Below are 12,939 nucleotides of genomic sequence, written 5' to 3'. Positions count from 1 at the left end.
TGAAGTGAGGGAAGGCTGTGCAAAGTCACCTGTCTCACTTTCCCCTCCAAAGCCCTCTGGGTCTAGTGGCAATATATAGATCAAGACAATTGGAGGTGGCCCTGGATGAAATGGGAGATCTTATCTTTTTTTTTTTTTTCTTTTTTAAAAAATTATTATAGCTTTTTATTTTAAAATATATGCATGGATAATTTTACAACACTGACAATTGCCAAGCCTTTTGTTCCAACTTTTCCCCTCCTTCCCCCCCATCCTTCTCCTCCAGATGGCAGGTTGACCAATACATGTTACTTATGTTAAAGTGTAAATTAAATACAGTATATGTATACATGAGACCTTATTCTTTTTAAGCTAAGGTCTACAATCCTTAAAAAATGCTTTATCTATCTATAATCTGCCAAAGTCATACCTGAAACTAGCCAGTATGAACATGGTATAACAGGCTTATTGTCTGCTTATGAAGATTCAAACATTAATAGTACCACATAAATATACAAATTTAACTGCTGTATATAAAAATCTAACATTAACTGTGTTGAGTATTTTAAGTTTCACTTGCTTACTTCACTAGTATCACTTGTATAAATTAAGAGTGTCTTAAGGATACTTAAAAGATAACTTCCTAAAAGGTCTGTATTTTGTATCTCTGAGGGAATATAGATTTCATGGTCTTTTAGCAAAATAGAATAAATTATAACTGCTATTGGAAAATAATGTAGTAAATTTCATTCAGTGGAATTACACTTTTTTTTTGTTTTGTTTTGTTTTTAAGGTTGTTGCATTTAGAATCTTTAAGTATACAATAGTATTAGGGTAAATTTGAAATATTAGTTACCAGGAGTGTTTGTCTTTTCATATGGATATTTTGTTTCTGATAAAGTTTAATCTTAACTTCCAAGTATCCACCTATTTTAGAGCTGATGTTGGAAAATTTATATTTTGTTACTTAATTTTCTTTTGGAACCTGAAGCCAATATGTAAAAGTACAAAGATGTTCATTTCAATGATTCACTTCTTTAAGAAGAAAGCTTTCTTACAGGATGCATGTGAAGACTAATTTTTTTTTATTGCTTTTCATTCTTGTTTGTATTTGATAAAAAGAACAATAAATAAACAAGATTATTCAATGTTTAATGTTTGTCATTGAAACATTTTTTTTTGGTTTTGTTTTTAAAGGTGCATTCATTTTACATTTTCAAATTTATTATTGCCTTTAAAAATAAAGACTTGGAAAAAGTCTATTGTCTCATCATGTATAAAAAGAACTCTTCCTAAAATTTATGCTTATGGAGTACAACCTGTCGGATTTTACTATACTAGATGAAGTATGAAGAACTGAATGGGCTATCCCTGAACCAATTAATCTAAATATGGGAAAGATTATTACCAGTAGACTAGTCTTTATTACAAAAGCAATAATAATAGCCTGCATTTACATAGTGTTTTTAAATTTTCAAATTATCTCACATACATTATCTGATTTGCTTCTCAAAACAATTTTGTGAAGTGCTCTTATTATCCCCTTCTTACCCATAAGAAAAATGAGGCTGAATTGTGCAAATTCTCAGGTAGGATTAGAATACCAAGCCAGTAGTCAGGAAAGCTACTCTTCCTAAATTCAAATTTGTTTTCAGATACAAATTAGTGTTATGACCCTGGATAAGTCACTTTACCCTATTTGGTTCGGTTTCCTCATATGTAAAATGAGCTGGAGAAAGAAATAGCAAATCACTCTACTTATGTTTGCCAACAAAACCCCAAATTGGAGTCAGGAAAAGTAACACACAACTGAAAACGACTGAACAGAAATTCTCAAATGTAATCCTGCCAGCTCTCTATCTCATTTAATTATGAGCAAAATTCATTGTCTATCTACAGCATCTTTCTAACATATATTATAGATTAACCCAATAGGCTTTCCATCCAACTGTGTATAATAATCTGGGAAGTTAATAATCCAGTATTCTTTTCTTGATACCTTGAGCTAGAATTGATGATCTTCTAAACCAGGAATTCTTCAACCTATTTTTGTGTCATGAATCCCTTTGGCATCCTGATGAAACATAGGGATACTTTCTCAGAATATTTTTAAATGAATAAAACAAGACATAGGATAAAAAAGAAAACTAATTATATTGAAATAGTTAATTACAAAGAAAACTAATAACATTGAAATGTTTAAAAATATATATATTTAAAACAAGCTCAGGAACCTTTGGTTAAGAATCCTGCTCTAAACATCAGTTTGTACTACTCACCTATCTCACATTCTGCCTCAATGTTATTATATTGATTTGTACCACATGAGTCCTACAAAAAGCAATTACTAAAGGAGTTCAGAATAAGGAAGCATCAAGGGTGAGAGTTTATACAGGATTCCTAGATTTTTAGCTTGGAGAATTCAAGCATCTTCTGAGATGGCAAATAGAGGACTGTGCCTAATTGTAGTCACACAACTCTTCACTACCTCCACTGAAACATAAAGCCACAATTGGAAACAGGAGGCCCTGGAATAAAGGAGTCACTCTCTCCACGGGCAGTATATCTGGCAATCCCAATGCCCCCAATCTATTTGCCAAATCACTGAATTCTTCAAGCTGCAGAAATTGGGGTCCAGAACAACTGTTTCTACACTTAATTTGAAAATAGATCAGAAAATAATGTTTCCATCGCCAGCACGGCAGATTCTTTGACATCTGCAGATATTCAATACCAGCTGATTGGCCCTGCTTCTACTTGATTTGTAAAAAAAATAAAAAAACAAATCGTGAATTCTTTGGAAGGAGTAAAAGCTTAAGCATCAATATTTCTGTATAAATTGCATGAAGGGCTTTCCTAATGTTTGTATTAGAAAAGAAAGCCTTACTCTTGGTTTGGGTGCAGGGCGGACGGGGGGACAAGGGAGGATTTTAATTAATTGCTTTAAGAGTCGGCGAAAGAGATTAGCAAAAGGATAGGGTGGGAGGCTGGAGAACGTGGCCAGAAGCTCCATTCTAGCCCAGGCTAGGCTGGATGATTTCTTTGCACACGGATCTACCATTAAAGGAAGCCGAGAGCTCCTCCTCCATTCTAGCAGCCGGGCGCAAAGGGCGGGAAAGGCCCTAGTCCCGAAGGACTATGGGGAAGAAGGGAGGAGGAGAAGAAAGCCGACTAAGGACGAAAGGCGCGCGCTCCCGCGGCCAGCGCGGCGCCTTCTGCCCCACCCCCACTTCTCCTCCCAGCCCGTCTCGCTCTCAGTTTCCCTCAGCGCCCACGCCTGGCCCCTCCCCCTCACGTCCTCCTTCCCACCAGCCGCCGGCGGCGCGCGGTAAGTGCGTCACGTGACGGCCGGCCCCGCCTCTTCCTCTCGGTCCCATATTGAACCCGAGTTGGAGGCGGCGAGTCCGGTCTCAAAATGGAGGTAAAACAGCCGCCCGGCCGCCCCCAGCCCGACTCCGGCCGCCGTCGCCGCCGCCGGGGGGAGGAGGTATTAGGGGGAGAGCGGGGGGTTGCTGGGCTGTGGCCGGCGCGGGTGCCCCGGCTTTGGCGGGGGGAGTACAGAGGGGGCTCGGTCGGTCGGTCGGTCCCGCGCTCTGCGCTGAGGCGGTGGGGGGAGGGGAAGGGAGCGGGCCGCGGTGGAGCTGCCGGGCCCTCGGCTACCGCCGCCGCCCCCTCAGCCTCCTCCTCCCCCCCGTCTCCTGAGCCGCCTCCCGCCTCCCTCCGCCTCGAAGGCTGCCCCGTAAAGCCGCGGCTCGGTGGGGGCGCCATCCGGGGGCGGAGCGGGCCTGACCGCGATGGCTCCTGATTTTTAGGCGGAGTGCGGCATGGCAGGCGGGCGGGAGGGAGAGAGAGAGAGCGAGCGAGCGGTTGGGAAGAGATGGTGGGGGAGGGGAGAGCCGAGCCGAGCGGGGATGGAGAAGGAAGAAGGGAGGGAGAGTAAGAGAGGGGAGGGGGCGGGCAACCACATCCGGGAGAGCGGACGGGCGGCGGCCGCCGCCACATTGACATTGATCCTTAGCTCTATGAAATGGCGCATTGGCCCGCAATGGCCGCCGCTTCGCTGCTGCTGCTGCCTAGCGAGAGCGCGGGATTGGGCTGGGGTGGGGGGTGGGGGCAGCGGGGAGGGTGCTGGCGGGAACGGGAAGAAGGGAGGGAGGAGGGACTCGAAGGCGGCGAGGGGAGGCGCTGCTGCAAATAATCTAAACGCTTGCTGCTTTTTGCAATCACAGCGTCTCCGCCACCACGTTTCTAGGCCTGAAAGAACCATTCTTCAACCGCTGGGAGAATGCTTCAGTCTGCTCCCTGCTCCTTTCTTCTCCGAGGGGTGGTGGTGGTTCCTTAGATGTCCGGGCAGGGATTGAAACTTTTTTTTTTTCCTTCGGTTTACTCAAAGTATTTTTCATGGCCCTAAAAGTAATGAAAGTATGACTTAAGCCTTTTCACGAGCCACTTTTAGAGATGAAGGAAATTTTCCCTCCCATAATTTAAAAGGGAGGATTTAAGGATCATGGTGTCAGCTAGGAAAGTCTGACATGTCAGAAACCCTTGCTAAAACTACACAGCCAGTTTTTTTTAAAAGAAATTTTGTTAACACGATTCCTTTTATAAGGTAGATTTCACTTCCCTCCAATAAATCATCAGATTGAATTTGAGAGGACAGGCTTTGTATCAGAGTAAAATCGAAAGTTATTAGTTGGTTTTATTTCCAAGGCTTTGAATCATGGTTCTAAGGCCCTGATTCTAAAAGTAGATTGGATGTTATGCGATATGAAAGTTAATTGAAATTTAAGCTTTTTTAGTGAACTTTAAAGTTAACATAATACTGGTTTTCTTGTAAAGGCAGTCTTGTCTTTAAAAAATTTTGGACGTTTGAATTAAAATGATAAATTAATAGTGTAGATTTGACCATCCTTATTAGGCAAAATAATCAAAACTAATTCTATAGATTGTAAATATGGGAAGTGACTTTTAAAACACTATAGTGGGGTGTTGTTTAACAGTTCCTATCCCATCATATTGAGTTTTTTGGAGGGAAACTTGTACCATTATGCAGTACCAGTTTGGAATCTAACAATACATCAATAAACTGAAATGTGTATGTGAAGAAATACTTAAAACAGGATGTAAAATGTATAGCCTTTTATGAAATACTGAAGGAAGTTTGATATCAAGATCATTCTAATTTTCTGGAAATGTACAGAATTTTAAAAGTAGAATTGGCATGGTATACAAGTACAAAGTTGCTAAATCATATTTTCCAAAACTTCATTTTCTTAGAATTGTTATATAAAATATACTCATGTATCAGTAGTTTGAAATTGTTTTAAAGCAATAGAATCTCGAAGAAAATATTCTGATTTCTACACAACTGCAGCTGACTCTATTACCTGTAAAGAGGATTATGGGAGGGCAAGGTCTTGCTCTGTTATTATTCCAGTTGAATCTTATGTACTTTGCCTAGTAACAAGTATTTCTAAAACACTTGTTATGGGAATGGAGGTCTGTAGGTATATGGATATCTTAGTTTTGTTGTCCAAAATGTTATTTCAGTTGAAGAATAGTGGTAATTCTAGACTAACATTTGAAAGATAGGCTATAAGTTTCTTGAAAAATGACTATTTCTTGGATACAACTCCATTACACTCATTCTCACCCAGTTATCACCTAACAAATCACATGGAAAGACTGCACAAGTTTGTTTTCTAATATGTTGCTACACTGCATTAATTGTACAGAAAGAAATTGCTAAGAAATTCGATAGTTTATTTTGCTACTCTTCACTCACTCAGAATGGTAGCAACAATAATTAACTCTAAAGATCTATTATCCAAAAATTTTGATGAATGTGAGAATTATGAACCGCTAAGTTTGTTTATTTTTCTAAGGGTCATGATCCAAAGGAACCAGAGCAGTTGAGAAAACTGTTTATTGGTGGCTTGAGCTTTGAAACTACGGATGATAGTTTAAGAGAACACTTTGAAAAATGGGGCACTCTCACAGATTGTGTGGTAAGTTGTTGAAATCTGAACTAAAGATACATAAGGTGGTATTTTAAAAGTTACTTACATAGCCATGGGCAACAAATTGTAACCTGTAAATTATGTTTTATAGGTGATGAGAGATCCTCAAACAAAACGTTCCAGAGGCTTTGGCTTCGTGACTTATTCTTGTGTAGAAGAGGTAGATGCAGCAATGTGTGCTCGGCCACATAAGGTTGATGGGCGTGTAGTGGAACCAAAGAGAGCTGTTTCTAGAGAGGTATGCCAAGGATTCATATGTTGTAAAGCTAATATGAAATTGTTGCAGGAAATTTGCAATTTTACTTTTTTTTTTTTTTTTTTTTTTTTTAAACAGGATTCTGTAAAACCTGGTGCACATCTAACCGTGAAGAAAATTTTTGTTGGTGGTATAAAAGAAGATACAGAAGAATATAATTTAAGAGACTACTTTGAAAAGTATGGCAAGATTGAAACTATAGAAGTTATGGAAGATCGACAGAGTGGAAAGAAGAGAGGATTTGCTTTTGTAACTTTTGATGATCATGATACAGTTGACAAAATTGTTGGTATGTAACAGTTTCACAAATCTGGAAAAGGCAAAAAGAAACATTCTAGCTTGAATTCTGAACTGAATTTGTTAATACTTGTGGTACTACATTCACATAATTGAAAGTACATACTTTTAATCATGTGTAATAATCTCAAGTTTATAGCTTGTTTAAACTCCTTTTCCAAAGATAAAATTGTAACCTTTTCTTATTAAAATTTCCTTTAGTTCAGAAATATCATACTATAAATGGGCATAACTGTGAAGTGAAAAAGGCCCTTTCGAAGCAAGAGATGCAGTCTGCTGGCTCACAAAGAGGTAAATTGGATATATTCATAGAGGGTTTATAAATATATTTAGTCTTGGCATTTCTAACCCTCCTAAATTATTTTAAGGTCGTGGAGGTGGCTCAGGCAATTTTATGGGTCGAGGAGGAAACTTTGGAGGTGGTGGAGGAAACTTTGGCCGTGGAGGAAACTTTGGTGGAAGAGGTAGAATAATTTTGACTGTTTCTTAATATGTCTGGCTAATTCTTATGGAGTTTATATCCACTTTTATATTATTTTGATCTTTTCCCCAGGTGGATATGGTGGTGGTGGTGGTGGTAGCAGAGGCAGCTATGGAGGTGGAGATGGTGGCTATAATGGATTTGGTGGAGATGGTAAGATTTTTAAACTTTTTTTTCCATATTTCACTTTTTTGCTATGTTATCCATTAAAGTAAGAAGGTGGTTAGGTTTTCTGTTATACAATTTCAATTGTGTGATTTAGAACACTAAATCTAAATTTATTTTAGATTATAAATCTAGTTTATAGACTTATAGAAATAATGAAGCCTTTTATTTTGCAGATAAAATATATAAATTTTTAGGGTTGTTGAAGGATTTATTGGCTACTCTTTCAAATGGGATTTCATAGCATCATACATTTAGAGCTGGGAGGGAAAGCGGATCTTGCAATATTTATATGCATATGCATCTTACTGTTAACCTTGCTTATTATATAACTATATGATCTTGACCAGATAGTTATATTACCACTATTTACTGCTATTTTAAAACCACCAATTCAAGTATATAAATAGTATTAATAGTTGGGGGAGGGGTTTTGTTGTTCTGAGATTTTATCACCCCTTTAAACTTTGTGAAAAGTTTAATGTACCAATAATTTTGCCTAAATCTTTTTTGTGTCTTCACTTAATATTGTTCTTCTGGTTTATGTGATTTTTTTTTTTTTTTTAAATTAAAAAAATAGGATTAAATAACTCAACTAGTTAAGCATAATTTTTTTTCTGGAAAATATTCTAAAGTATTAAGTCACAAGAGTACTTACAGTTTAATGACTGCAAGAACTATGCCTCACATTCTTAACAAGGGACAGATTGTTGTTTTGGAGTACAATTCAGACTAATAAAATTATTAGGAAGTTTTATTGCAATGTGATAGTTTTACTATAATGTGCTTTTTAAGGATATAAATTTAATACTCTGTATGATAGTTATTCTATTATTTAGTCTTAAAGAATTGAAGTTTTTCTTAAAATTGACATGTATTCCTTATACATTTACATCTAGTTTAGCTTTAATGTTCTTGGTTTATTCACCTTTTTTAGGTGGCAACTATGGAGGTGGTCCTGGCTACAGTAGTAGAGGGGGTTATGGTGGTGGTGGTGGACCTGGATACGGAAACCAAGGTGGTGGATATGGTGGTGGTGGAGGAGGATATGATGGTTACAATGAAGGAGGAAATTTTGGTGGTGGTAAGCTATGCACATTTCTTATTTCAATAATTTGGGTAGGTTTAAATATATTTAGAAGTATGTGTAGTTCCATCCATATGGATGGTGTTGAAAAACAGTATCTAATTAGCATTCAATTAAACATTTTAGGATGTGATCAACCTTAGAAAGCTTTTCATGTTTTAGATTAGTAAAAAATTTAATGTTAATTGATGCTAAATTGAAAGTTGTCTTTTTACTTCTGTATGGGGTTTTTTACCCCTTTAATAGTAGTTGTCTGCCACATTTAGATAAAATCAAATACCACTTTTTAACTTTAGGGTTTTTGTGGGTTTTTTAAAAAACTTGATTGGATTAATGTTCATGTCAGTAGATCTAAAGTAAAGGGGCAGACTTGAAAACCCTAGGTAAAATAGCAAATAGCTAAGCACTTTGACAGTACCTGGGGGTGGTATGTAAAAAACTTCTAATAGAGATTTTGTTACCCATGTTAATGTAATCTTGAACATTATTTAGGTGTATAACTATTTGTATGAGTTTATTCCATTTTATTACAGTTACAGTACCTGCATGAGCCTGACAGTCAACAGCATTTGAGCGCCTTCTGTGTGCAGTGCTGTATCAATGAGTTTAGAAGTTTGGCTGAGTAAGAAATAATAGCAAATCAAACAGTTGCATTAACTTTTAGGTTATTCACTTTCTGCGTAGACAATAGAAAACAGGGATAGGCAAGTTCTACCATAGTATAGGGTTCTTCTAAATGTTTTCGAAGTTTTGTGATATTCATATATACATGTATATGTCACCTTGACTCTTGCCTCTTTTATTGTTTTGTCATTTCTCCTCTTGCCCCATCCCTTTCCTATTCCCCTACCAATGCCTTAGGCCTGTCAGCTGGCATCCATGGGTATTGGCATAGTCCCATTAGAGACAGATTTAAAGGGTTGTTAGCCTCTATGGAGAATATTATTATGGTTGACAGGAGAACATATGCATACAGTAGTTTTACAGGGAAATGTACAGTAAAAAAATGACTTAATCTTTGTAATTTCAGGTAACTACGGTGGCAGTGGGAACTATAATGATTTTGGGAATTATAGTGGGCAGCAGCAATCAAATTATGGACCCATGAAAGGAGGCAGTTTTGGTGGAAGGAGCTCAGGCAGTCCTTATGGTGGTAAATATCATTATTTTCTAACTTAAAATTTAAGATTTCAATTGTAAAAAAGAATGGACATATATTGTTTTATTTTCAGGTGGTTATGGATCTGGTGGTGGAAGTGGTGGATATGGTAGCAGAAGGTTCTAAAAACTCAACAGAAGAGGGTAGGTATTCTTATATATTGATCATAATGATAAAGAATAAATGGAACTATTCACTGAGTGTAATAATTTTTTTATCCTATATTATTCAACAGGCTACAGTTCTTAGCAGGAGAGAGAGCGAGGAGTTGTCAGGAAAGCTGCAGGTTACTTTGAGACAGTCGTCCCAAATGCATTAGAGGAACTGTAAAAATCTGCCACAGAAGGAACGATGATCCATAGTCAGAAAAGTTACTGCAGCTTAAACAGGAAACCCTTCTTGTTCAGGACTGTCATAGCCACAGTTTGCAAAAAGTGCAGCTATTGATTAATGCAATGTAGTGTCAATTAGATGTACATTCCTGAGGTCTTTTATCTGTTGTAGCTTTGTCTTTTCTTTTTCTTTTCATTACATCAGGTATATTGCCCTGTAAATTGTGGTAGTGGTACCAGGAATAAAAAATTAAGGAATTTTTAACTTTTCAATATTTGTGTAGTTCAGTTTTTCTACATTTTAGTACAGAAAACTTTAATGAAATGCGGTTTTGAAGGTGTTTCCTTGTTAGTTAACAAGTAGAGAAGATCATTGTTAATTACTATTTTGTATGAATTTTGCTAAAGTTAACTGTAAAGAAACACCTGCTGACTTGCAGTCTAAGGGGAATCTATTCTCCCCAAACCAAACCATAATACCCATTGATATGAATGGGAATTGATAAGTGGAGAGAATAGGTATTTGTATGTTTGCAATGTGTGTTTTAGATAACAACTAGGATTGGGTATTTAAATTAGTATATTTGTGAATTAATAGCATTAAGCTTTACCTTTCAAATGAAAATTTCAAATTACCTTTTGGGTTGTGCATATATATTTTTTTTAATTGTAATTCTCTATGATTTAGTGTGTTAGCTCTGCCAAGTCCTAGTTGTGTTTATTAAAAAAGGTTTAAAAATCCATTCTAGAGTTACATTGGCCACCTTTGAAACTGCTGCCATAACATGATGTTGGTATAGGAGATGTCTTTAGTCTCCTTATTAAGATCTGGATGATGGAAGGGTGGGAAGTGGGGGCAGTAGGGTTTTTTCCCCTCCCTTTTGAAAAATTTTTCTTAATGAATTTTAAAAAATAGCCAACCACTCTGCTGTATCCAAGCAAACAGTGGAAACCTGGGGTTTTTACTTTGGTTTTTATTTTGTGTTAATTGGTTTACGGGTGGGAGGTGGGGAGAGGCCCAAAGACCTTCAAATACTTACCTTGATTTAATGTCTTTTTAATTTATACAAGCTGTCAGAGCAAGAGAATAAAAAGCACGCATTGTGAAACACTTAAATGGCTGGCATGCTTTCCTGCTTACACCATATGCATTTTTCTGGATGAAACCAAGGATAGCCTAGGTGTATAACCCTCTAAAACTACCTTCTTGCAGCAGCAATGTAGCACAATTGTTTGGTACACAAGCTTTTCGCTTTTGAAGACCTTGAGTTCAAGTTTGATCTAAGTGAGAGTTCATTTGCACTTCAGTGCCTAGACATGTCATCACCATCATCATATATATCTACTTCAACACAATATTGATATGAGTTAACAGTTTGTTTGAAAAACACTGATTGTGAAGGAGTTTCATGATCTAGATACCTTGCCAGCACCATGTGGGGTAATATCCCCCACATAAAGTCTACTGTTTTGCGCCAGATGATGCTTAATGTTTCTTTTAAGTAGTAAATATATATATATGTGTGTCCCACTGTTGTCCTTTCTTTGGCCGTTGAATATTTTAATCCAGAAATCTCTTTATTTTCTGTTCAATTAAGCACTGGGCAAAACAAGCAATAAATGGAGGGTGGAACTGGTTTTCAATGGATTTACTTTTGTTGCTTTAACTTGTGCCATTGTTCAGTATTAATATGTGGATGCATGCTTTGCAAGCATGGAAATGGGTTGCAGATGTGGCGATTTTCCAGAAGTCAAAACTCAAACCAATAAATGTCATAAGCAGACAACACTGATTGTTAATGAGCATATGTCAATAAAGCAGGGCAGAAAAAAATAGGTAAATACTGAAAACAGTCCTTGCCAGTTTTAAGTGCAAAGACTTACACAAGAACATATTCAATGTTCATAATTTAATCCTGGATACTTGGTTCAAAAAAAAAAAAAAACTTGCAAATTATTCCCCAACATTAGTGATAAAGATAGAAGGGGAAGGGAGAGGAACCACATTCTCTTTTTAAAGTCTGAATTTGTATCTTAAATAATGGTGACAGTATTTTTTAATAAGCCATGAGGCTAATTGTACCCTTGTGTTAACTATGGAATTAGTTTAATTATGAGAATGTCAACTATGATGAAAAAAATGTTTGCAACCTATAAGCAGGGGATTGTGACCTGTTTATAAGTTCTATTAGCTTAGTTTTTGTGTACAGTGTGGAAAAAGTAAGCCATGAGGAAGGCGGTTTAACCTGCATTAAAGGACCTAAGATGTGCATTCTAGCACATTATGGATCAAAGGCAACTCAATAAGACAGGACTTCTGCAGCCTATTGAGTGGACAAGTCAGCATATTTAAAGAATGACAAGGCAGCAGCAAGAGCTTCAACTTCAGAGAAGGTGAAGGAATAAGATACTGTGCTGATAGTGAGCTGCTTTCCAAAGCTAGTTAAAAATCTGCAATATACAGCTGAAATATCGAAGAAAGTCTAGCAAGAGTTCTTCGCCTTTTTGGAACATCCTTGAGTGATAGCTACTTGAGTTGGCAGAGTCGATAGGTCTAGCATTTAGACCTGCAAGGAAGGGCAATAAGCATTTAGGTAAGGTTTGTCTTTGAATTTTTTCACTAATTAAAGGGTATTTTTTTGTAAAGCAAGGTAAGAGTAATCTTTTTGATTTACAGGTTGAATGAAAACTACTTGCCTATATGAGGAATGCCTTGCATATCATCTTAAATTCGAAGGTTTCTGGCTGGGTAAGACTTAACAGTGTACAGAAAAAACACCTGCATATGTCGTTTAGTTGCCCTCTACATATCCCATGCACATTTTTAAGTATTTCATCCCTAGCCCACTTATGAGTGATTTTCTTCCTCTCCCATATATGCATCCATCAAACTAGCCATTTTCTTGATTCAGGAGCCATTTTAATAGGGAACCAAGCATTACCTTTATTTTTCTATCACAAGGCAGTTTGAGCCCTTTGAAATAGTCTTATTAGCATCAGTCTTTTATGACAATCTTATATAAAAATTACTGACCAGGAAACTCACATTTTGGAAGGTATTCAAGGCTTCACAGTAGTGTTGTGGAGATCATTATCTCCCTTTTTTACAGATGAGAGAACTGAGGCTAAAAGCTGGTATTTAAATCTGCCAAACCAATGTCTT

General features: G+C 37.2%; 1 protein-coding gene across 3 annotated transcripts; it reads left to right on the top strand.

The window, feature by feature from the left end:
• Positions 1 to 3,296: 3,296 nt before the first annotated feature.
• HNRNPA3 (heterogeneous nuclear ribonucleoprotein A3) lies at positions 3,297 to 12,561 on the top strand. Of its 3 annotated transcripts, none has more exons than XM_074303025.1 (11): positions 3,297 to 3,466; positions 5,865 to 5,987; positions 6,091 to 6,237; positions 6,334 to 6,544; positions 6,754 to 6,843; positions 6,921 to 7,016; positions 7,106 to 7,186; positions 8,136 to 8,282; positions 9,316 to 9,438; positions 9,518 to 9,587; positions 9,680 to 10,893. In XM_074303025.1, exons 1-10 carry the CDS (start codon positions 3,395 to 3,397, stop codon positions 9,568 to 9,570), a joined length of 1,143 nt encoding a protein of 380 aa, XP_074159126.1. In that variant the 5' UTR covers positions 3,297 to 3,394; the 3' UTR covers positions 9,571 to 9,587; positions 9,680 to 10,893. The 3 variants fall into 3 exon arrangements, with proteins under 3 accessions (XP_074159126.1, XP_074159127.1, XP_074159128.1); XM_074303026.1 differs by lacking the exon at positions 9,680 to 10,893 and adding an exon at positions 12,454 to 12,561 and having other exon boundaries at positions 3,310 to 3,466; XM_074303027.1 differs by having other exon boundaries at positions 3,322 to 3,400.
• The last annotated feature ends 378 nt before the right edge of the window (positions 12,562 to 12,939 follow it).

Source organism: Sminthopsis crassicaudata, chromosome 3, assembly GCF_048593235.1.
Source record: "Sminthopsis crassicaudata isolate SCR6 chromosome 3, ASM4859323v1, whole genome shotgun sequence".
NCBI classification, from domain to species: Eukaryota; Metazoa; Chordata; class Mammalia; order Dasyuromorphia; family Dasyuridae; genus Sminthopsis; species Sminthopsis crassicaudata.
This window is presented reverse-complemented; position numbering and strand designations above follow the sequence as displayed.

Bases quoted from the DNA above. Each gene is read 5' to 3' on its own strand.
- HNRNPA3 (XM_074303026.1), top strand. From the start codon at position 3,395: ATGGAGGTAAAACAGCCGCCCGGCCGCCCCCAGCCCGACTCCGGCCGC. The intron at 5,988-6,090 runs GTAAGTTGTTGA...TATGTTTTATAG, and splicing joins GCACTCTCACAGATTGTGTG to GTGATGAGAGATCCTCAAAC. The intron at 6,844-6,920 runs GTAAATTGGATA...AATTATTTTAAG, and splicing joins GTCTGCTGGCTCACAAAGAG to GTCGTGGAGGTGGCTCAGGC.